Source organism: Cantharellus anzutake (assembly GCF_015039405.1).
Source record: "Cantharellus anzutake strain C23 chromosome Unknown EI90scaffold_16, whole genome shotgun sequence".
Lineage (NCBI taxonomy): Eukaryota > Fungi > Basidiomycota > Agaricomycetes > Cantharellales > Hydnaceae > Cantharellus > Cantharellus anzutake.
In genome coordinates, this window is record NW_024066966.1 from 656,308 (window position 1) to 678,403 (window position 22,096).

Here is a 22,096-nt window from a genome sequence, read left to right on the forward strand (position 1 = left end):
TCCGTACTCCAGGCCAGGAACTGTCCCAAGAATCAGCTCCCAGATCCACCCGACAGTATCCGCATTCCTCGCACCATCGCGTCACTTGAGACGGATCGCAATGGTTATGTACGAAGAGTGCCTCGATGGGATCCATGGGTCCTGAAATCGTACAGACACTTGAACGAAGCCCATGTCGTATCCGACGTTTATATTAGAGCATCGGATCATGAGAATGGGCTGCAACAGAGGATGACCTTTTAAATATAAGGCTATGGCGCGTAAGTATCTGCGCCAACAGTTAGACAGTTTTTGTAAAGAATAATAAAACCAATCTCACCTCAGACTCGTAGTAGAAGTCTGAGGGAGGGGGAGACCAAAAAGCTCCCTTCTTATACGCGAGCTACACGAGTGGCGTGTCCGTCGCATAAAGAGAATAACGGGGGTGTAAGAAACAATCCCCCAAACCTCGCTTTCGCCACCAACAATCAACCCCGTCCTCGCCACTCCGTCGTCAGAACCGATTGTTGATATTCCAACATGACCTGCATTGGATGCAAACAAGTATGGTGTGGAAATACTTACCGTCGAGAACAAGTAACCCATAGACCAGGAAGCTGTGGTTAGTAATAAAGGAATGCGCATACTTACCATCGAGAGAAGTGGTCCGTAGACCTTAAAAATGGAAGAGGAAGGGTAAGGAGTGCGCATACTTGATTGGGGTCAAGTCTGTAGACCTAACAAATGGAAGGAGATACAACGTATTTCGATTGTTCGGCATATTGAAACATAAGATACAGCCGGCAACGCATTTCGATTGGCCAGGAGAGAAAAACATCGGATACAGTGTCAGGGCCACCCCATCCGACCCTGTTCCGCCCGACTCTACTCCGCTCCACCCTGTGCCCTGCTATCCCTCCTCCCCTCTCTTCCTTTCCCCCTTTCTTTCCTTGTATCAATGTATTGCTGACCTGCCTGCGGAGTGCATGCAATATGCCCAGCTCCAGACACACTGCACAACCATCCTGTACATCCACCCCACGCCTGCAGCGGACACCCTCGGGATCTCCCATGGAGACACCCGGAGAGGTGCGGCTGTGACGTGACACCGTTCACGTGACCTCAGCTGCATGTATATAAGCACAGCCGAAGTGGGAACTGAAGAAGCAGTCTTCTTCTCACCCATCCCACTTCAGACTGAGTGGCCAGGGATGCCTACTCTGCACCGGGCCTGCCACTATACCACTATGCATGGCCGATTTATGCACTTCCAGCTGTCCCTGACACACAGCTGGAAACGCATTTCGTCGGTCGGCATATTTGAAAGGCAAGGCTAGAGGCATAGAGAGGCATAGAGGCCTAGTGTACAGAAAGGGGGCATATGCATCCCCTCCTAACTCATTTTACTTTGCTCTCACTTGTCATCACTTGTAACATACTTTATCATAATCATCTTGTAACTTTGCACACACCACTACATATGTATATACTTGGAGACCCTGCAAGCCACATAGGCTGCATGTGCTCTCCCCCCCTTATATATAAACTTGCATGCAGGCGAGTTAAGGCTTTCCAGCCTTTACTCCCCCCATTGATAATACTGCCTATTAAAGCATATCACTTGATGGACTAGGAGTGTGAGGCATTATTCTCAAATGCACTACAACAACCTTACACATAGAGTATACAGCCGAAAAAGCATTTCATTCATAGGGTATACAGCCGTTCCATCGGTCGGCATATTTTCAAGTAAAGGAGAGAGAGCAGGAGCCAGTGAGGAAGCGGGAGAGAGTGGCCGCTGAACGCAGTGGGGCCGTTCATTTTGAGACGGTCCAAGCTGTCCTCCATGGTCGATAATTTGACGCCAATCGCACCCTCCAGACGGTCTAAGCTGTCCTCTATAGTCGATAATTTGACACCAATTGTTAAATTCGTCCTAAGCTGCACCGGACGAAAATCAGAATGATTATGGAACAATGCTGTGAGGAAAGCTACCTGAAACGATGCCAATGCTTTGTCAAAATCTTTCTTTAGGCCCTCAATTCTTCCAGGGTCTCGATAGTAGGACCATACATTCGTTACAGCTGACCGTTCCTCTACTCTTGTAAGTCTTCGTTTGATTTTAGACTGAATCTCCTGTAGCGCGCTGGTACTGGACGTAAGTATGATGTCGGAAACCACCAAAACCAATACAACGCACCTCCCAGGCTCCGCGACACCTTCCACCCATGACCCTGCCTCCCCTGCTGACACGTCATAAGACTTTATGGCTGAAACCACCTTGGCCGTAGCTAGCTACGTATTTGCCAAACCAACCCATTGATCCTTGTCTTCTACGTAGCGCAAACTAGCGTGAGCTTCCATTGGTGGTCAAGCTTGAATCATTACCAACTTTAGCCTCGTCGAAGATGGAGAGTGCAAGCGCCAGCCGCCATCTTTAGAGGGGGGCACCAATCAGCGGTAGCATTGACGACCCTGAGAATTGGGACCGCCATGTCAACTCCCGCCACGAGGAGACTATCGATCGTTTGCCTGAGAGCTTCAGCCTTTGACATGGTTGATAGCGGACGAGTGGATGGAGGAAAGAGAGCTTTGGGCGCGCAACGCACGTATAAGCTCCTAAAGAGAAGCTAGAGCCACGAGGCGTCCGTCTGATTATGGAAGGTTGCGGAAAGATATGATATATGCATTGACTATTTGGTCGACGCCATACAGACCTCTGATCCAGTGCTATCAGTGGCGAATTATAGCGGTGACATGACCCAGACTAGTTAGGCAATTGGTGCGGAGGATGACGTTACTGTAAGTCTACTGCACGAGAGCCAGTATTACAGCGCTGCCTGGAACTGGAAGCAGGATGAATGTGACTAGGAATGAGAAGACTATGGGGCGTCAAACTGAGGCACTGGTTGCGGCGTTGGCTTCGTACAGATAGCCGGCGATAAGCGGTGCTAGGCACGCGTTCGCGACGTACGTCATCCATCCGGGTCCAGGAGCGCAGCAATGAGCTTTCACGAGCTCTACTAGTAGGATGCCGGCAAATGGCCGGGCGCCGGCGTCGCGGACGTTGATAAAAAAAACGGGCCCTGGACAAGTATACATACTTTTTTTCAAGTCCGGCTAAAATCGTTCTCTGCAACCAATTTCCTTTCCCCCCTGATTAGGGGCCAACTAGATAGCACCTTAAAGGTGGATAAGGTCCCCAGCATCACACTGCACAGCAGTAGTGACTGTTTACGGTTGCCAGGTTGAACTTTCGCATTGTGGCCACAATGCGAAAGTTCAACCTGGCCCTGCTGGGCAACCGTACCAAGGGGATCCGAATGAATATTTGCCAGCTTTCTGAGGAACCAATGTATGGGAATGCGGTTTAATGCTTGCTCATCAGGAATCATTACAACCGAAGAAGGTGGGCGCTAAATTCGTAACCAGAGTCATTGGAACGCAATCAGCGACCCGCGAGCGCTCGACGCGAACGGGAAGTGGGCGTTTGTTGTTTAGTGATGTTGAATCATGCACGCTTGTAGTTGAGTTGCGCCGCAAAAGCCCGACATACCTCTCCACACTCCAAACCGAAGCGCCCTGGCCCCGAGCATGGCCTGGGCCGCTATCGACTTCCTTGCAGGCTCCCCGAACCCGTGCCGCCAACCCGTCGTCGACTCAGGATCGCAACGAAAGCCACCACGATTGGCATGAGTCAGCCGGATCTCATTTCGGGTCTCGAACACGCTTGTACTAGATTCCCAAGGCCATCCCTCGACGATTCCGAACCGTGGCTATCTCTCTCCACTCCATCGATGATTCCAACTCGACTCTATGCGTCATGTCACTTCTACACAACAAATTACTCCGATGCGTATGGGTGATCCCTACCTGTGAATCACTGAACCAAACATCGAGCGAGAAGTCTCTGCATAACTAGAGGAGGTAAATCATCTTGCGTCTTACAGGACGGTGGATCCCACCATTAAGGACTATTGAAAAGTGACCTGAATGGAAACTACGACGCGACTTTATTGGCCCCTTGACGACGCCACCAAGCTTAATCTCAACCACGGAGCAGTTGAATGAGCCAGAGGTTGAATCAAGGCCTCGTTATAGTTCATCTGGTGCCTTATATCGCGTCTAACGCGTAGGATCGTTGGCCAAGCATTGGGACTTCTCAACATACATGTAATGTACAGGCGCAGGTCACAACCCCAGGAAGCCATCTATTCCAATAGAGGCTGTAACCCGGCTAAAGAAAGCAGTCCCCCACTCGCGTATGCTCTCTGTTCACTGGAAAGTTGATCCCCGTTTACGGCGAAGCAACACGCTGGGGAACGCACTTGGCATCGGTGACGACACTCGGCTATGCAGATGTATCCAAACAGGAGGTACGGATTAACCATGCGACGCAATCATATCGCAATCGACTGACTCATTTCATGTCGCGTTATTGAGATGAATGTCAAGGTACAACCCCGAACTCCCTTCCGGAATCACACGTTGCAACTGATCTCCCTTCGTTTCTAAAGGTGACAGCAAAGGAATGAGCAAGGCCGGGGCACAGCACGGCGATGACCGAGGCACGTACAAGCCCCAACCACTGTATTGAAGTGTTATATATACATTTGTTTCAAAATCAGGGAAACCCCATGCTGTCGCGCTAATGTCATGCCATCCTAACCGCTCCAAGGTGTCCGTACTCCAGGCCAGGAACTGTCCCAAGAATCAGCTCCCAGATCCACCCAACAGAATCCGCATTCCTCGCACCATCGCGCCACTTGAGGGGGATCGCAATGATTATGTACGAAGAGTGCCTCGATGGGATCCATGGGTCCTGAAATCGCACAGACACTTGAACGAAGCCCATGTCGTATCCGGCGTTTATATTAGAGCATCGGATCATGAGAATGGGCTGCAACAGAGGATGACCTGCATTGGACGCCAGACCATGAGAGCCTCGGCCTGTGTTACAAGAAGGTTGGTTAGTTTGACATGGGGGATATGAGAACGGTGCTTTTTGTCGTGAATGGTGAGAGTGGGGTGAAATCCTAATGAACTGGGGTCAGTGACATCGGACAAGAGGAGCGCTTATCGTTGAGGGGAGGTAGTGGTCCGTAGACCTAAGAGATGTGGTTAGTAATAAGCCTAAAGGAATGGGCATACTTACCGTCGAGAGAAGTTGTCTGTAGACCTTAAAAATGGAAGAGGAAGGGTAAGGAGTGCGCATACTTGGTTGGGGTCAGCGACATCGGATATATAATAAAAGCGCTTATCGTTGAGGGGAGGTAGTGGTGCGTAACGAATGGAAGGAGATGTGGTTAGTAATGAGCCTAAACGAGTAGGGTGTGGAAATACTTACCGTCATGAGTAAGTGGCCCGTAGACCTAAAAATGGAAGAAGATGTGGTTAGTAATAAGCCTAGACGGGTAGGGTGCGCGCATACTTACCACCGAGAGTAGTGGTCTGTGAACCCAAAATAAAATAAAAACGGAAGAAGCTGTGGTTAGTAATACGCCTAAAGGAATAAGAGGCGAAAATACTTACCGTCGAGGTTATTGATTACATGCGGCAGAGGCGCACAAGGAGATGGAAGATCCCTAGAGAACAAAATGACAAAATAAATATTAGCAGCGGGCGTGGTTTGCTGTGAAAGGCAAAACTGTCAGTAGTCCCACGGAAGGAAGGGAGGAAACAGAGAAAAAGAAAGAGAGAAAAGGAAACCACGCACCTTGCGACCGTCCCGGAAGAGCCAGAGCTATGTACCTAGCCGCTCCCCCGACCCGCTTTGGGTTTCGGAAGAGCTCGTATGAAACTAAGCACAAGTCCCCGGCAGGACCAAGGGCGGCCCAAATTTTAAAAAAGCAAAAGAGGAAGAAAGAGGAAGGAAATTTAAAAGGGAACTGCATTCCCCGATCCAATCCCTTCCAGCCTAGGCCATACTCCTGACGACATACAGCACTCTGATGTGGTGCATATTTCGCCGCAGGGCATGACGTTCGGCATTGGGGATCCAGAACATGCACATCGCGTTATACAGCGCTCTGATGTGACGCATATTTTGCGGGGCATGGCCTGGCACAGAGGCATACGGCATACAGCACTCTGATGTGGTGCATATTTAGGCACGGGATGATCTCTGGGGGAGGGGGAAAGCAGGAGGAGAAAGAGAAGATACAGCCGACGACGCATTTTGGTCGGCATATTTAAGGAAAGGGAAACATACAGCCGGCAGCGCATTTCAATTGGCCGGCATTAGGGAGAGGAACACATAGGATACAGCCGAAAACTCATTTGGTCGTCCGGCATATTTAGGGAGAGAAACACATAGGATACAGCCGAAAACCCATTTGGTCGTTCGGCATATTTGGAAGGAGTAAAGAGAGTGGCATAGGGTGGCATAGGGTGGCATAGGGTGGCATAGGGTGGCATAGAGTGGCATAGAGTGGCATAGAGTTTGGAAGACATAGAGGAATGCATAGGGTATACAGCCGAAATCGCGTTTCCATCGGTCGGCATATTTTCAAGTAGAGGAGAGAAAGTAGGAGCCAGTGAGGAAGCGGGAGAGAGTGGCCGCTGAATGCAGTGGGGCCGTCCATTTCGGGAGAGAAATAAGGGAATGGGAACGTGAGAGTAGTCAGGATGCTAGCGGGAGAGATAAATGAGTGACAAGGTCAGTGTAGAACAGAAACTTATAGCGGAAGAGAGTGGCCGCTGAACACAGTGGGGCCGTCTATTTCGAGAGAGATATTAGGGAGTGGGAAGGCGAGAATGTCAGGATGCTTATAGCGGGAGAGATAAACGAGTGACAAGGTCAGAGTAAAAAAGAAACTTATAACGGAAGAGAGTGGCCGCTGAACACAGTGGGGCCGTCTATTTCGGGAGAGAGATCAGGGAGTGGCCAAGTGGGGACAGTTAGGCCGGGTATATTCCATAGGAGGGGTATATTCTACGCGGAGGGTATCCACGCAGAGGGGTATATTCCATAGGAAGGGTATATTTCGTGCGGAGGGCATCCACGCGAAGGGGTATATTCCATGGGAGGGGTATATTCCACGCGGAGGGTATCCACGCAGAGGGGTATATTCCATGGGAGGGCTGTGATTCCCTGGGGGGAAAAGAGAAGGTCCCTCTCAAGGACTCCTCAATTTATGCACGAAACCAGGCGTGTTCTGTTTGTTTTTGTTTATCGTTTCAGAGCGCACGAAAGCTGCGTGAAGCAAACAAAGGACAGGATTTTCATGACAGATGTGACTGAGACCCAGATGCCGAGACCAAAAATCCAGTCCAGCCGACTTCGAATGTATTCCTCGGTGAAATCCCACACTTCTCCTTAAGACAGTATGTTTTGCTTTTGAATTTAGTTTTCGTCCTCACCATTTCGATGATGACAAATGCATAGAAGACGGCATTATAGAGTCTCGAACCGGATACTGGACGAGCTCATTGTTTTGACAACATGCTATTTAACTCCGCTTTAGGTCTTTTACTTCCGCATGAAACAGAAACGGCTCAGTCCAGCAAATATATGCCTGCATTCTAACAGGCGAGTGGTGTGATGTAGCCTGTTGAATCGATTATAGCATATCCCCTTGATTTTTCGTCGGGCCTAAAAGCGGCCCGAATTCACAAAGAGGAGAGTGGGAAGGGATGTACAAAGTTCATTACTGGGCTCCCGCATTAGAGATCGGTCGAACTACATGCACCACCCAACTATGATTACACCCATGATCCATGATCCGTTCAAGTTTATGGGTCTCGGTTTTCGATCAGATCATACCATTTGGTTCCCCTGTGCGCGATGCGATGGCTAGAGTCACTTAGGTGCGCTTCCGGTCACCCATTCACCATCGCATTTCATTGAATGTGTTGGAAGGAATGATAATGCGTAACTGGTTGAGAGCAGTCCAGGCGACATTCGTGGGATAGCAAACTAAATCGGGAGTGACAAGTCGAATTCAACCGGGGGGTTCCGGTTGCGTCGTTGGACAATACTCTCACGATGTTGATTGGGAGGCAACGTATGGACGCTCAATGCTTTCTCTGCTCCATTCTTCGTGCGACACTGTTGTCTCCAAGCCTCTGCACTCGCTCATGTTCACATGTGTCAGTCTTTGCACTGAATCAGTTAGATCCTGATATTGGGGGGCCAGATCAACTTCTCGGTTCTGCCTGTCGCTACTGAACTGTCAGATATCGACCGCCAACTCCCAATCGCTTTTAGACCACTCTCGCGGCTCAGCCTGTGGCCTTTTGGATCGGGTTGTCCTTGTGCTCTCCTGGCCTCCACAGCGTCACTATTTGCGCCCGTGGTCCTTATCAGACTGCCCATACAAAACTCCCATATCTCATCTCATTTCAAACTCCGAAGGTTCCTTATTCCTCCTCGCGACATTCCCGCAATTTCCGTGAGAGCTAGAGAGGCGAAGAATTCCGCCCTTAGGCCCTCAACAAAGCGGCCTTTCATCGATATTGCCTCAGAGATGTCCTTGGTGAACAGAGCATATGTGGGTGGGTCAGACCTCGTATCACAAGGAAAGACGCGAAGGGTATTGGCAGGAGGGGCTGCTCACATTGTTCAAGGATATGACGAGACACCCAAAGTTGCGCGAATGGGCCCAGAGAAACTAGGATCATATCCGGCAGCAGCGTCAAATGGTAGTACCCTCACAACGCCCTGCACTCGTGCGCCCGGATCTAATAGCGCGGCTGACGCGGGAACGGCGCTCGCTGACAGATATGGACACCCTTACCAAACAACTGCACCCCGGAGTTTTGTTAACATAGTATGCGTGTATTTTCTGTTTGCGGACCAACGAGGTTGGCTTTTAAGCCATGCCTCAGCTCCAAATTGGCCATTGAACAAAATCCCCCGCAAGAGTTGCTGAGCACGTGAATGGCTAGCAAGAATGTGCTGGTGGCTGGGATTCTGCACAGATGCGACATTGGTGGCGTCGTGAGGAAGTTGTTGGTACGGGATTTCTTGTGTCTGAGAGCCAGTCGCAGCTTCGAATTAAACGTCGTAAACATGATTGTGAGCGGGTTTCACCAGTAGTGCCACCCACCAGATGGCCCGCGGAATGAGCAATTCTCACTTTCGACGGTTTGAAGTTTACACAAGCTAACAGCCTTGTGGTGAGTTTGGCAGGGTTCGGCAACACATGACGCGCGTGACGCGTCTGTGCGTCCCCCTAATCTGCGGCATAGCCCCGATGTACTATAAAATACAATAGCTTTTAGTCTTACCTTTTGTCTCGTTATTGTCCGAGTGTAGTCGCTGAAGCGCTACGTCCATATCGATCGGGCTAGTCATCAGAACAGTTGCCGAACTCCATTAGAATAGAGTGGCAACCTCTGCTCGCCTAATATGAGCACTAACTCTCAAGTAAGCATTCTTCCATGTTTACGCCTAGTATGGTGATGGCAGCCCTATTCCTGTGCTAGTGTGGGCCCACGGCCAACTGGCATCCAAGTGCACTAGTAGTATACCAAAGCCGCGCTCCTTACAAGAAGATGAAGTGAAGTGGCAGGAAGCCGTCAATGAATTCATAGATCACGACAGAGACGTTATCAGTGGCTGGCAAAGTGCACTAGATGTACTCATGCTTTTTGTACGTGAATCATTCGCGAATACCCTAGGACACACCCTTCACACCGCTATCTAGGCCACACTGTTTGCTGCCATCCTATCTGCATTTCTTATCGAATCGTCCAAGGACTTGAAGGCCGACGCAACGGTGGACTTGCTTGCTCAGATAGCCATGCTACTCGCTAATGGCACTTCAGGGGGCGTCGACTCCCAAGTTGGCATTGCGAGAGGACGATTTCGGCCAACATCCACCACTATTACCGTGAACCGATTATGGTACATTTCCCTAGCCCTTACACTTGGCTCTGCCGTCGTCTTAATGCTGGCCAAACAATGGCTAGAAGAATATAAGACGCCGGAAATGAGTTCCAAGTCCCTTGATCAGGATTTGCTGAAGGAGATCAAATATCAGGCAGCTCTCGTTGCATATCAGCCTCAAGGGCTGGAAGAATGGACAGTTCCCCATATCCTTGGAATACTTCCTATTGTTCTGCACACCGCTTTGGTGCTGTTCGCCGGAGGGCTCATCGTTCATCTCTGGAAGCTGGATGAACTCACGGCAAAATTTCTCCTTGTTTGTACTGCAATCATGGTGACAGGCTACGTGATATCAATGATCTTACCTGCGATCGTCACCGATTGCCCATACAAAACTCCTGTCTCCCATTTCTCTTCGAACTTTGGAAGTGCGGTCTACGTCTTCACTCATCCCGGCATTCCCAAAATCCGAAGAGAACCCGTGAATACCTCCCTTGAACAGTACCACATTCCTCTCAAAAAAAGCCCTTTCCCCCGAGATTATCTTACAGATATCACGCACGCAGACCCTACGAGCCGCTTCCGTAGAAGCCTGCGAGTGCGGCAGACCTTACACCGCCAGGAAAGACACCAAGTGAAGGAAAACGTTGAGCACTGGCAGATCAGGTTCCTCACAACGTTCGAGGACAGAACAAGGCATCCGGGGATGCGCACATGGGCCTTGGAAACCCAGGAACATATCTGGGACAGTCACATCGCCGCACTCGGAAAACAATCAAATTGCATACCTCTGCCTTCCGAATCGCACATAAATCCTCCACAACCGGGCCACCGGCCTGGGATCTCTCCGCGTGGCTCAACTACCGACTCTATTAGGCTCGACAATCTTGAAGGTGGCGAGGGCTAGCTGAGAATTTGGTATCATCGATCAATACTTCCAATTTCGTCTTGCTCCAGCTACATCCACACCTTCAGGGCCATCATTTGTGCAATACGACTGAAGATTGGACAAACTAGATTGCTCCTAATTCAGATATGTCGAAACACGCTTCGTTCAGTGAGCCCAACCATGAGACCGAAAACGAAGGATTTTACTCTCCAGTAGTCATTGAGGTACAGAATAGGCATCAGGCCGATGATCGATCACGGCGTCGATACTAAATGTGGAATACAAAAGACAATAAACACAATGAACTCGACCGACCACACGTACAATGACATGAGGGATGGAGCCCCATGGGGAACCAGAAGCGAGTGAGATTTGGTGCAAGGGGCGATAAGCCTGAGGGATGAAGAACAGGTTGAAGGAACGGCGTGTGAAGCATCGAGGTCGGGGCGTCCGTCGTTGCACCTACGGTTCTACATGTAAATTGCAATGCCTTTCACGCTCATGCATTGGATGGGAATCATGAGATCGTACAAACGACTCCCGCTGCTACCCCAGAGGGTGCACAGGTGTAGACCGTCGCTTGTTGATCGGGGCCGGGAGAAGAATATTTTTCTTCAGAATCGGGTAGAAGGACACGTTTCATTTTCCGTGGGGATCAAAGAGTAATACAGTGATCTACCATCGAACCCATCTCCTTTCTGTGATGCGACGGGATGAAGCGCCGAAACAAGTTAATCACCCAAGCGAGGGCAGGAAAAGGCGTGTCCAACAAGGGACCACGGTCTAGATGAAATGCAATATACACGTTGCTCAAAGCTTCGTTGGAACGTTCTCTCTAGCCGAGAACACTATCCCGGAAACCTGTTTTCCTCCATCAAGGGGAACAAGCGCTCCAGTGGTGTGCGCTGATGCTGGACTGACGAGATACAGTAGTGTGCCAGCAATGTCCTGGGGAATTCCCGCTCGTCCTAATAAGTAGATGTCAAAATTAGGTAGGTCGGACGGATCCTTTGAAGTCATTCATTCCCCAATTTTGCCAACTAACCTGTTGGTTGGCTTTGCGTGAGAGCATCAGAATTCTGAGAGAATGAATAATCCGTCATTTTCGTAGGAAACATCCCTGGCAGTATGGCGTTCGCGGTGACGTGATGCGGTGCCAGTTTTACGGCCTGGAGCTTCGTGAGATGGTTCACAGCCGCTTTGCTCACGGCGTATGAATAGAACCCTACTCCTTTGGGCGCCAGGACAGAATCCTCCACTTGGGTTTCATAACTGGCGACGGAGGAAATATTAATTACTCGTCCGGGAGCAAGTGCTGTTTTGTCCTTGATGAGGGCTGGTGTCAGGGAAGCGGTAACGTAAAAGATGGCTTTCACGTTGAGAGCCATTATGTTGTCCCATCCTTTTTCGGGGAAATTGTCCCATGGACCTGCCCAAGTGGCGCCGGAGTTGTTGATGAGGATATGAACGTTTGATTCTCGAGATTTGATGTGATCCCCTAGCGCTTCGCACCCAGCTTTTGTCTAGCCGAAGAAAATTACTTGATGGAGGCATCACAGACATTCACCAGTGACTGACCAGTAGATTGGTGGCAAAATAATAGCATGTTCCTGGACCGAGTTTATTGAGTTTCTCTGCAGCCTGTTTGTACGCGCGAGATAGACTGTCGTGAGTGTTCCCACAAAAGTCGAGACAGTATCTCTTAAAGGCTTTACTTCTCTCAACTGAGACTCCTTCCGCGAAGAGATGTACACCTTGCAACCGTTCTGGACCAGGGCGGCCGCCATCGCGTAACCAAGCCCGGTAGCACCGCCGGTAACAACGGCTACCTGACCCTTGACAGAGAACAGCTCAGATACAGCGAAGTCTGCAAATGGAACTGGTCATCTCGCTTAACAGTGATGTAGTGCAATTCCTTACTTGGTACACTCATGGCGGACGCAATCAAAGGAAGGGCAACAACGGTCAAGTGCACAGCCGGGTAACAAAAGAAAGCCGCGAGATTTGGGGTTCGGGATTCGCCTTGACGTGAGATCCATGGGAGCCGATTAAACAATTGGGGACTAGTGCATTTTTATTGCAATTTGAAAAAAGGAAGTCGCCAAAAAACTGGAGGGTTATCGGAGGACCGGGACCGTGGCAGATAGGGGACACGTTCTGCGCAGTGGTTAGGTGCATGATGCTCTAGACATTGCTGCCAAATCAGCTAATTACAAAGGAACGCAGCTCTCTATGTTGACGAATGGACCCAACCGGGCCCTGACCCCGCAAAAAGGCGAAGGAATTTCAAAGAAATTACGTAATCAGATCGCCCAAGTTGGCGAGCGCGCCCTCGATGGTTCATCGCGTTCGTGGGTTTGGCCCGCTCGCCGATGTAGTCTCCAGATATTCCAGAGTTTTTCAAGTAGTCAAGCTGACAAAGGTGTCGACGGCGATTTTCTCCCAACCCCGGATCCAGTTTTGTATTACCCAAAAGCCTGGTTGCTCTCCAGAACGAGCTGCTACATCCAAACCCCAGCAACACAGCGAGTACTATGAGTTCATCTGAGGCTAACCCCACTATCCCTTCCACCATCACTCATGCGTGCTGTGCCGATCCTGCTCCTGCGATCAGTGATTACACTTTAAAGGGTGACTACAAGCCGTACGGACCATTCGAAAAGGCCTACATTGTTGGCCCCGCTGATACCAACCGAGCAATCATCTTTGTGTAAGCTCGTCATGGTCGACTTTCATATTCGAGACGTATCTGATGATCGGTTTCCGGGAAGCTATGATATTTTCGGGTAGGAATCAAGATTCCCCTCAAAGCTTCTACCCTGTGATCAACAGGCATCCCTGACCGATTTGGTTCCCTCTCTCCCCTAATTGCTCCCCTATAACCCCTTTCCCCTGATTCAACGCGACTTTTTTTTTTTCCCAGGTATCACCTCCACACTCAACAAGGCGCCGACATACTTTCGGAGGGCCTCGGGGCACTTGTCGTCGTACCCGATTTTGCGCGAGAAAAAGCTTACAATGTTCAGCGTTTTTCGAACCCTCCGCCCGGTGTGAACGTGGGGCAAGAAATCTTGTCCACTTTCTTTGCGGTGAGAGTGGCAAGTCTGCCCGAAGCAGATCAAACAGTCTGAGTGTTTGGGTTTTTTCTTGAACAGCCGCAATTCTTTGAAGATCGTGTCAACGAGGTGAAAGAGGTTGCAAAGCAACTCAGATCGGACGGAAAGACTTTCGTTGGAGTGCGTAATTTGATGATAGGGGGTTTCCGTCGGAATAGGACACTGACGCAAGTTCACTCCCTAGACTCTTGGCCTTTGTTGGTAAAGCCGGAATGTCATAATCTGGTTTCTCCATTTCCTCTGATCGGCTTCAATTTAACCCAGGGGCGGGCGTGTTGTCCTCACCGTCGGAGGAGCGGAAGAAAAGCTAGTTGATGCCGTTGCCTCAACCCATCCGGCGTATGTTCAATCTTTAATCAGCGAATTTACGCCCGCTTACATTGAATCCCTCCTTCACGCCGAAAGCCAATTGAAACAAGATGATATTGGAAAGGTTCGGGTACCTGTGGCGCTCTACCCAGCTAAAACGGATCAGATTGACCTTGTGAGGCGTCCTCTTTCCTCTGCTGTTGTTGTGCGCTAAGCACAATGAGAACACGATCAGGCCGAGAAGATTGTGAACGAGGCGAAGAATCAAAGCTTCGGCGCAACAAGCGATTTCAAAGCTTACAGGGATATGTATGGGTTCATCTCGTTCTAAAACTCATCAGCTCGGTTAACGAACCACCTCCATCTCCATCTCCATCTCCGCTCAGGCATCACGGCTGGACCGGCGCACATGCCAACCTCGACGATGAGAAAAATTTGGCTCAGTACAAGGATGTGTACGGGCGCTTGGTGAATTTCTTCACAAACTCCGCCACCAGTACTGCGGGTTCAACAAATTGAAAATGACGGATTTGGTCCTTTTGCATTTTTGTCATGATACAATTGAAAGCTGTGCTTGTGTACATGTCCCGTGGGACGAAAATGTGTATTACATATGGAACTTTGGAAGCTTCTGATGCGAGCGAGGTACATACGCCATATCAGGTCAACCCCGTCGGACTGAGGGAGACGCTCTTCCCTCCTGGAGTTCTGCAGGGTTGTACTCATGAATCTTACTGTCAGGCACGCCATGATCGTCTTGAGGACCTCCATAAAATGGGTGAATGGACCGTTATCGGTTCACATCATCGATCATACCTCTGGTGTCATCAGGAACCGGTTGCACAGTCACCTCGCGATCATGATATCGAACAAGCGCCCGCGGAGATGAAGGATTAGGCAAGTCCGCCATCATTCAAAGTTCCGTCGGCTTTGGAGTATTTCATATTTGTCCTGGGAAAAATCCTGTGATTACACGCCTTCTCCGCATTGCGAGTCCTTTTAATACCAACGCACTATTCCTTTCGTACGATTACTTAGGCGCTGTAGCCGGCAGGTGATCAGCCATTGGATTATATATAACAATAATCTCATATCACTGTGACCAAACCCCACCCACCTTTTTCCGGATTACTCTCTTTCTCATGTTGCACCCAGCTATGATACCTTACCTCCGTCCGAATGGTGTCAAACGTCGTGGAGTCGAGGCATGTTGCGCCTGCCGATTGCGGCGGAAAAGTTGCCAGGAATTGATGGTCGACGGCCATGACGACCCTCACTCCAATGTCATCCGAGGTTGCTATGATTGCGCTCGGTTCAATATCTCTTGCCAGGGGCAGGGGAAAGATCTTATCAAAGTGAGTGCGACCCTTAGTTAAAAATTCATTCAGACGATTCACAACCACGTCCACGTCTGCATTTATATACCTTGTCTAATAGGACGATTCGATCCTCAACAAAGCTCGCTACGTGACAAAGCTTTGGATCAAGGACGTGAAGAATCGGCATTCCACAAAGCCATTGGATTTGGCTGAGACTTTTGTGGGCGATGTCGGGAGGAGGAAGTTCCCTATTGGGGAGATGCAGGATATCATGGACTACTTACCGGCGAATCGAAATCATGACGATTTCTTGTTCGTGCGGCAACACGGTTCACAGATGTTCCCTCTCCCACATAGCGATACCCCTGCTACGACGGAGACCTTCACCAGTTTCCCGGCTTCAGGCCAGCCACCACTCCTACAGACCCCCCCACCGTTCGATACATACTTCCCTCCTCCTCCATATGATGCATTTACCTACGCCGAAAACCCCAGCCAGTCGCAGCCTTACCTGTCTGATTTTGAGCGGAATGAACTGATCCTCACGGCGTATGGCCCCAATGCGGGCCTGCCGGCCAACCTGGGTCCTATGGACGGACAACTCCAATTTGAATCAGCTCCGTGAGCCTCTCTCACAGAAACCCTAGCCTGTCATTCATATGCTTAATACAATCATCCCCAGGCCTACATCGGGTACGATGCCATGGCTGCCGACTGACGGTTTTGTGGATGGGTTGCTCGGACCTGTGTGAGTCTCACTTGCGGAAAACCCTGACCTACGCTAGGCCTAATGAAACTATCTTAGATTTGCGTCGGACACGACACCGTACCTAACGGCCGACGGTCCTTTGGACGGGCCACCCCAAGCTGGGCCTGAACCAACTGCGTGAGCCTCACTCGCGGAAACCCTATTATTGCTAGTCCTAATACAATCGTCTTAGGCCCACATTCACATTCGACACAACCCCGCTGTGGCCAGCGGGCGACGGAGGGTTTCCCTTCGATGAAACACTGTCATGGAATTTGGGCATGATGTAGATTGATCGTTGTGAGTCGATTTATGAATATCGCATGACATTTTTTTGGCTAACTGCCTTTGCGTCATTGAGGAACCCACTATGGGAAAGTTACGACTTGTCCTATGAAGTGGAATTGGAAAGGGGGGAGCGCCATTTTGCAGCGTATGCATTTCGGTCACGTCCAAGCCTCATAATCGGGACGGGAAGCAAACAATGGGGCAAATGTGTCCGGATTTTGAGAAGGTAAAGATCCATATACAGTGCGCATAGCCAACAACCATAGTTGTTAACGGGGGACGGGGGTTTGGATAGGGTCGACAACCTGGACTGATTTTTCATCTCAGGATTTCTTCACTCAAACGGGACTTCCGCCTAGGAGAAACCCACCGGACACGGCCATTGCGTTCGCTGTAGGAGGTAACCTTCCTGGAAATGTATATTTTTTTTTGTGTGCTTTCAGTCTCGTTGTATTCTTCTGTTTTTGGAAAAAATCATGTACGTGTCACACACACAATATACTTGGCCAGCTTGGAGCTCCTCCAATGTACTCCTCTTGTCATCTTTTTCGAGAATCTCTGTATACCTTGCGACGTCACCTTCTACATGCACCTCCTGTTGCATGAGCATTGCTAAGCTGACTATGTTTTGCGCCAATTTCTTGGCGAATGAATGAATGAATTTCAAAGTACCGGGTGCCGGTTAGCATGTGTTGTACAATCCACACGTCAAAAACTGGTCAAATTAAAGGAGGGTGTTGGCAAAAGAAAAATATTCAGGGGGACGGATCTCAGGGGTTTGTTGTTGATAGAGTCCCTTGTATCTGGAGTTGGGTGTTCGTGTGGGGAATGTCGTAGCCTTGGATGCTTCTTGTTTACATAACTGGCCGAATGTTGTATATATGTTGTGATTCTAGATCTTAGCAGCTTGCAATTGATTCTTTGCATGCTAGGACCTTGATTTCCGCCAATTGATATGATACTGGCATTATCTTCGCCATCTCAGGCTGCTTCTTTTACATGCATGTTGTCCTTTAAACTGAGTGGCCGAGGCACCTGCTGTGCCTTCGGGGGATGAATAATTAGGTCTGGGATTGACTGTTGCTTTGTAAGCTCAAGGGGAAACTATATGTTTGTAAGTCGGAAGATGAGGGACGCCAAACAGCTCCTAATTAACAGTTCGGTTGTGGGAAGAAACCGAATCAAACGATTCGATTGCCTTGTGCTTCAACCAACACAAACCACGGTGGCTTGAAAACTGCGAAAATAAAAAAATGGTTAAACTGGAACCAGTAATTTTGTCGGCGACAGTTCGGTCTCTGGTTCAAAACCGAACCATCAGGTATATACAGCGGTTCTCAGACAACCGAGATCAACGTGAAGTGACCTAGAAGACCAAAATCGACAAGTTGAAATGGACTCGCCAAACTTTGTGCACCACTTACTCGTGAAATCATGAAAAGAGGGGTTGTGAAATTGGTGATGCGGGGGTGTCACGATTTTACCAAAATCTCGGTTATGATTCATTATTATGCGGGGCTTATTGAGCCCCTCTGGAAAAAAGCCTTGGGTGTTGTGTGATTAATAATACAGCCCGACCAAGAATCGGAAATGAAATTCCGTTGGGGCAGTGTCGTCTCAGTTATTATGTAATGGATCCGCATATTTGAAACGACATCCTTCCCCCACCTCATTCCCCCCCCCCCAGTCCACGTCACTGCACCACCCACTACTGCGTAAAGGACACAAGTATAACCAACCCCACCTCACTCCCCCCCTCCCCCCTCAAGCCATGTCACTGCACCACTCACTGCTGAATAAAATGTTATCCTCCCGCTTGCGTTCACACTCCACCCCCAGTCATCGTGGCGCTGCAGCTTGCTTCGCCTGCAGAGTCCGAAAAAAACACTGTCAAGGCTGGACACTTGATGGGATCACCTACTCTGATGTGCCCGTCTGCTTCGAGTGCTTCAAATTCAACATCTTTTGCGATGGCCATGGAAAACAGCTTCCGTTGGTGAGCACCACCTCTAGCCAATTCCCTTGAGATGAATCGGCCACTCGCACGTTTTCTCACATTCATTACTCGTCCATTAGTGTGAATCGATTCTCAGCGAAGCTCGTTATGCCTCGAAGCAGTGGATCCGAAACCGAAGCAACAGAGACTTCAATGCAGTGATGCCGTTAAACTTGACTAAGGTTCTAAAGGGTTATCCCAGGCGGAGGCAGTATATTAGGTGGCAGGTGGACACGACGGCCGTCCCGCCAGATCGAGGGGATTTACTCTTGTCAGAAAATCCGCTCTTGTCTGTGTGGCAACCAGGCCGCTCGGGGTTCTCTCCACCTCATAGTGCTCCTCCTGTCGTGGGGATATTTGCTGGATTCCCGGTTCCAAATCACCGTCGAATCTGTGAGGTTGAGGTGGAGACAAATTCGTTATTCGTTGGACACATGCCTACTCTACCACCCACGCACGATACGTTTCCCGATGGCACACCGACGCCCATGAGTCCGCCTCCACCCTATGAGGCTGACACTGGATTTGCTTTCAATGATGTGTGTCATTCTCAACAATCATATTCATCGATGCAAGTCAATGCTGGTAGTGTGGATGAATCATTTCAATCTGGATGTGACCAGTCAGCGTGAGCCCCACTCGTACTAACTCCTCTCCATCGTTCGTAGACCTGACGTACTATCGTCATAGGTTCACAGACACCTACGCCATCACACAAATGAAGGCATGGCCGAGATCGGGCGATGACTCCCCAGATGATACCCACTACTATTGAGGACCTTGCCGGGGGGATGGATTCGATTTTTATTGGCTTTTGTGAGTGGACTTGACCAACGTCACACTTCCGCTATCGGCTGACTCGCACGTGCGATCCTGATGCCAGCTTATCCTTTTGGTTGCTGCTTTGTTGAATAGCACTGGTAAAGTTACGACTTGTGCCTTTAGTGCAATATTGTAAATTGTAAATTGTAAATTTTGTTAAAGGGCTTAGCGTGTAAATGTAAATGTAACCAGCTACGTCGTCGCCTTTCCCCATTCTATTGTTTGGCACAGTCATGTATCATCCCCCCCCCCGAACTTCCCCGTTTCTTCCCCGTTTTGTACATTCCTTACCTACGTTTCTGCCTCTTGTCCCCACCCATCTACATGACTGCTAATACAGTGTCAGGGGCGCATTTAGCGCGAATCTCCACTCAGTGCACGCGTAGGTTGTTGTAAGGATCTCTTTGGTCGATGTGCCAATGGCTCACCGTTAGACGGGAATGACGCAATCGCAGCGGAATTAGCCGAATTCATTATGTAATTGGAAATCGCCACCGTTGTTTGTCCATTGCATTTTGGGCTTTCATTTCCTAGGACGGACCGTGAGGAAAAACTGTCAAGCCTGAGCTCTATCATAGGTTCGGCTCTTGAAACCTGAAGGAGCCCAAAGGGGCCGTCGGAGTGTTGCCGCCGTTCACGGTCCTATTGGACGTTCTGCAAGTCGGAAGAACTGTTCTATGTAGAGTGTGGGGCGAGAATGAAGGGGTTTCGCTTTTCTGGGATCCGAACAAAGGGGGTGAGGCGTGGTTGACACGAGGTAATGGTCAAACTGTGGAGCGATATCCATCGACCGGAATTGGTTATTGACCATAACCATAACCTTTTCCCGCAAGTCAGCCGATTTAACTCCAAATGGGAGGAGGGAGGGGAGGGAGGAATCCGCGTGTTGCCGCTGATAGGCGCGGTAGACCTGTGTTCACCTCCCATCTCACATCACGCTGAGCCGTTCCAACGACCCACTTCCGTTTCACCAGTGACTAGAACCTCAACCATCTCAAACTACCCTCGATCTTACGCACCTAGGATGTCGTTACCTGGCCTGCGTCCAAGCGACTTGAAGTATCGTGGAAGCGAGGCGTGTTTTTCGTGTAGATTGCGGAAGAAGCTCTGTAGAGGTTGGACAGCCGATATCGCCCTAGGCTTGGTCCCTACCCCTGCGTGCCATGATTGCGTGAAGTTCAACATCTATTGCTGCGGACGGGGCGAATGGCTCACGAGTGTAAGCGTCATTCTTAGCTTAATCTCGTTTCAAAAAATTTTTCCATCAGGCCCGCCCCCCGTTTCCGCCTTCACTCACGTCCATATATGTAATAGGATGAATCAATTCTCGAGGAAGTTCGTAATTCTGCTACAAAACCGTGGATTAAAGATGTGAAGAATCGAAACATATCGGTGTCGCCGCTGGACTTGTCTAGAATTCTGATGGACTGTCTAACGAGGAGACAGCCACCTATTGAGAAGCAGATGGATGGGATGGCCAACCCGTCAGGCGGAGACGACGTGCTCTTGCCCGTACGGCAAATCGGTTCATCTTTATCGTCTCTTCTGAATAGTGTGACGCCTGTCCCTACAGAGGCGCTTCCCAGTTTCTCATCGTCATATCATGGAGCTCCCATGTATATCCCGCTGTCCGATGCTTCGCCTATTGTTGGATACGTCCCCACTCCGCTAGCGATGCATAGTGATATGTTTCTCTACGGCGACGAAGCGCCTAGCTGGTCGCAGGCTCTTGTAGGCGATTGTGAGTTGAGATAAACTTATCATCATCATCAGCGATGTATTACCCCCCTTCAACAATCAGGTTTCCAAACCAATACTTATATCATGGACGAATCACCTCAAGTTGGATTCGACCCGTCGACAGCGTGAGCCCCCCCCCCCCCCACTTGCGGGGGATCCCTTCTCTTCTCTACTGGTTCATACACCTGACACAATCATCCCAGGTTCACTTTGACTTCTCCTTCGCGTGCTACCGCACAGATGACAGCGTGGCCGACAACCTCTGTTGACTTCTCACCGGGCGACATCTACGATTATGGAACTGGGTGGGATGGGATGAAACAGTAGTTGTTCAATTCTTGTGTGAGTCGATTTCACGTGCAGCACCACCCCGGCACGTATGCTGACTTGCGACCTTGAAGCACAAGTTTTTTCTTTTTTTTTTTTTTTTTTTTTTTTTTACAATCTTTTTCTTCGTTAAGAATACACTTTGGGAAAGCCTGTACTGCGGCTTGTCCTTCTAGTCCTTACTGAAAGTGAAGTTCTGTGCATCATCGAAAGAAACAAATATTTCTTGTATTTCTTCTGTCTAGCATGGGGTGGTTGTACCTTCTTCGATGTAGCCCTAGTCTGTTCTGTTTGAGTATATCTACCTAGTCTCTCCCTACACCTGTACATGACTGCTGCTTTGTTTGCCGGAAGTATACTTGATACTCGACTGGATTTCGATTACAACTGTTCACTGTACCCTTATATAGGGAACTGGACAGTAGAGCTCTAAATCGAACGTGTACGAGCCAATGAGCGGCCCCGAAAGACGAAAGACTGATAAGGAGCGGCAGAGTGGTGGAAGGAATATGAATTGAATGAATATATGAGGGGAGCTGGTTATGATGGTGGGTGAAAGCAGGCCGGTGATAATGAAGGGAAACCGGCGCACTCAAGCTATGCTCACCGCGTCTTCTCGCTGGGTTCGTTAAAATTCTCCTTTTTCTAGCTTTCCAACGATATCTATTTCGTCCAAATCGGCCCCTTTTTGGCAGCAAGCTGCGTCCACAGTGAAATAGGCCATTTAGGCC

General features: G+C 49.6%; 9 protein-coding genes across 9 annotated transcripts; 6 read left to right on the forward strand and 3 right to left on the reverse strand.

The window, feature by feature from the left end:
• Positions 1–1,686: 1,686 nt before the first annotated feature.
• On the reverse strand, positions 1,687–2,343 carry EI90DRAFT_3015148 (uncharacterized protein; the record flags this gene model as incomplete). Its single annotated transcript, XM_039056875.1, has 4 exons — positions 1,687–1,920; positions 1,975–2,131; positions 2,180–2,274; positions 2,296–2,343. The coding sequence occupies 4 exons, from the start codon at positions 2,341–2,343 to the stop codon at positions 1,687–1,689; spliced, it is 534 nt and encodes a 177-aa protein (XP_038917851.1).
• A 1,517-nt stretch (positions 2,344–3,860) lies between these two features.
• Positions 3,861–5,286, forward strand: EI90DRAFT_3051064 (uncharacterized protein). Its single transcript, XM_039059813.1, has 5 exons — positions 3,861–4,355; positions 4,423–4,434; positions 4,497–4,547; positions 4,608–5,099; positions 5,147–5,286. Exons 1-4 carry the CDS (start codon positions 4,244–4,246, stop codon positions 4,970–4,972), a joined length of 540 nt encoding a protein of 179 aa, XP_038917852.1. The 5' UTR covers positions 3,861–4,243; the 3' UTR covers positions 4,973–5,099; positions 5,147–5,286.
• Positions 5,287–6,157: 871 nt separating this feature from the next.
• On the reverse strand, positions 6,158–6,667 carry EI90DRAFT_508171 (uncharacterized protein). Its single transcript, XM_039067715.1, has 2 exons — positions 6,272–6,667; positions 6,158–6,201 (listed from the first exon to the last, which is right to left on the reverse strand). Exon 1 carries the CDS (start codon positions 6,561–6,563, stop codon positions 6,276–6,278), a length of 288 nt encoding a protein of 95 aa, XP_038917853.1. The 5' UTR covers positions 6,564–6,667; the 3' UTR covers positions 6,158–6,201; positions 6,272–6,275.
• Positions 6,668–9,415: 2,748 nt separating this feature from the next.
• On the forward strand, positions 9,416–10,719 carry EI90DRAFT_3051077 (uncharacterized protein; the record flags this gene model as incomplete). Its single annotated transcript, XM_039059814.1, has 2 exons — positions 9,416–9,575; positions 9,630–10,719. Exons 1-2 carry the CDS (start codon positions 9,567–9,569, stop codon positions 10,716–10,718), a joined length of 1,098 nt encoding a protein of 365 aa, XP_038917854.1. The 5' UTR covers positions 9,416–9,566.
• A 791-nt stretch (positions 10,720–11,510) lies between these two features.
• Positions 11,511–12,633, reverse strand: EI90DRAFT_3121459 (uncharacterized protein; the record flags this gene model as incomplete). Its single annotated transcript, XM_039063397.1, has 5 exons — positions 11,511–11,668; positions 11,746–12,223; positions 12,279–12,341; positions 12,416–12,567; positions 12,621–12,633. 5 exons carry the CDS (start codon positions 12,631–12,633, stop codon positions 11,511–11,513), a joined length of 864 nt encoding a protein of 287 aa, XP_038917855.1.
• A 601-nt stretch (positions 12,634–13,234) lies between these two features.
• On the forward strand, positions 13,235–14,644 carry EI90DRAFT_2915313 (Alpha/Beta hydrolase protein; the record flags this gene model as incomplete). Its single annotated transcript, XM_039054543.1, has 9 exons — positions 13,235–13,410; positions 13,472–13,486; positions 13,624–13,795; positions 13,856–13,936; positions 14,001–14,017; positions 14,081–14,155; positions 14,222–14,300; positions 14,361–14,434; positions 14,512–14,644. The coding sequence occupies 9 exons, from the start codon at positions 13,235–13,237 to the stop codon at positions 14,642–14,644; spliced, it is 822 nt and encodes a 273-aa protein (XP_038917856.1).
• Positions 14,645–15,607: 963 nt separating this feature from the next.
• On the forward strand, positions 15,608–16,785 carry EI90DRAFT_3051097 (uncharacterized protein). Its single transcript, XM_039059815.1, has 5 exons — positions 15,608–16,065; positions 16,127–16,192; positions 16,250–16,330; positions 16,386–16,492; positions 16,554–16,785. The coding sequence occupies exons 1-4, from the start codon at positions 15,704–15,706 to the stop codon at positions 16,480–16,482; spliced, it is 606 nt and encodes a 201-aa protein (XP_038917857.1). The 5' UTR covers positions 15,608–15,703; the 3' UTR covers positions 16,483–16,492; positions 16,554–16,785.
• A 1,617-nt stretch (positions 16,786–18,402) lies between these two features.
• Positions 18,403–19,505, forward strand: EI90DRAFT_3051100 (uncharacterized protein). Its single transcript, XM_039059816.1, has 3 exons — positions 18,403–19,104; positions 19,167–19,292; positions 19,360–19,505. The coding sequence occupies exons 1-2, from the start codon at positions 18,638–18,640 to the stop codon at positions 19,249–19,251; spliced, it is 552 nt and encodes a 183-aa protein (XP_038917858.1). The 5' UTR covers positions 18,403–18,637; the 3' UTR covers positions 19,252–19,292; positions 19,360–19,505.
• Positions 19,506–20,023: 518 nt separating this feature from the next.
• Positions 20,024–21,762, forward strand: EI90DRAFT_3051106 (uncharacterized protein). Its single transcript, XM_039059817.1, has 6 exons — positions 20,024–20,517; positions 20,613–21,039; positions 21,100–21,163; positions 21,242–21,380; positions 21,440–21,458; positions 21,614–21,762. The coding sequence occupies exons 1-4, from the start codon at positions 20,323–20,325 to the stop codon at positions 21,363–21,365; spliced, it is 810 nt and encodes a 269-aa protein (XP_038917859.1). The 5' UTR covers positions 20,024–20,322; the 3' UTR covers positions 21,366–21,380; positions 21,440–21,458; positions 21,614–21,762.
• The last annotated feature ends 334 nt before the right edge of the window (positions 21,763–22,096 follow it).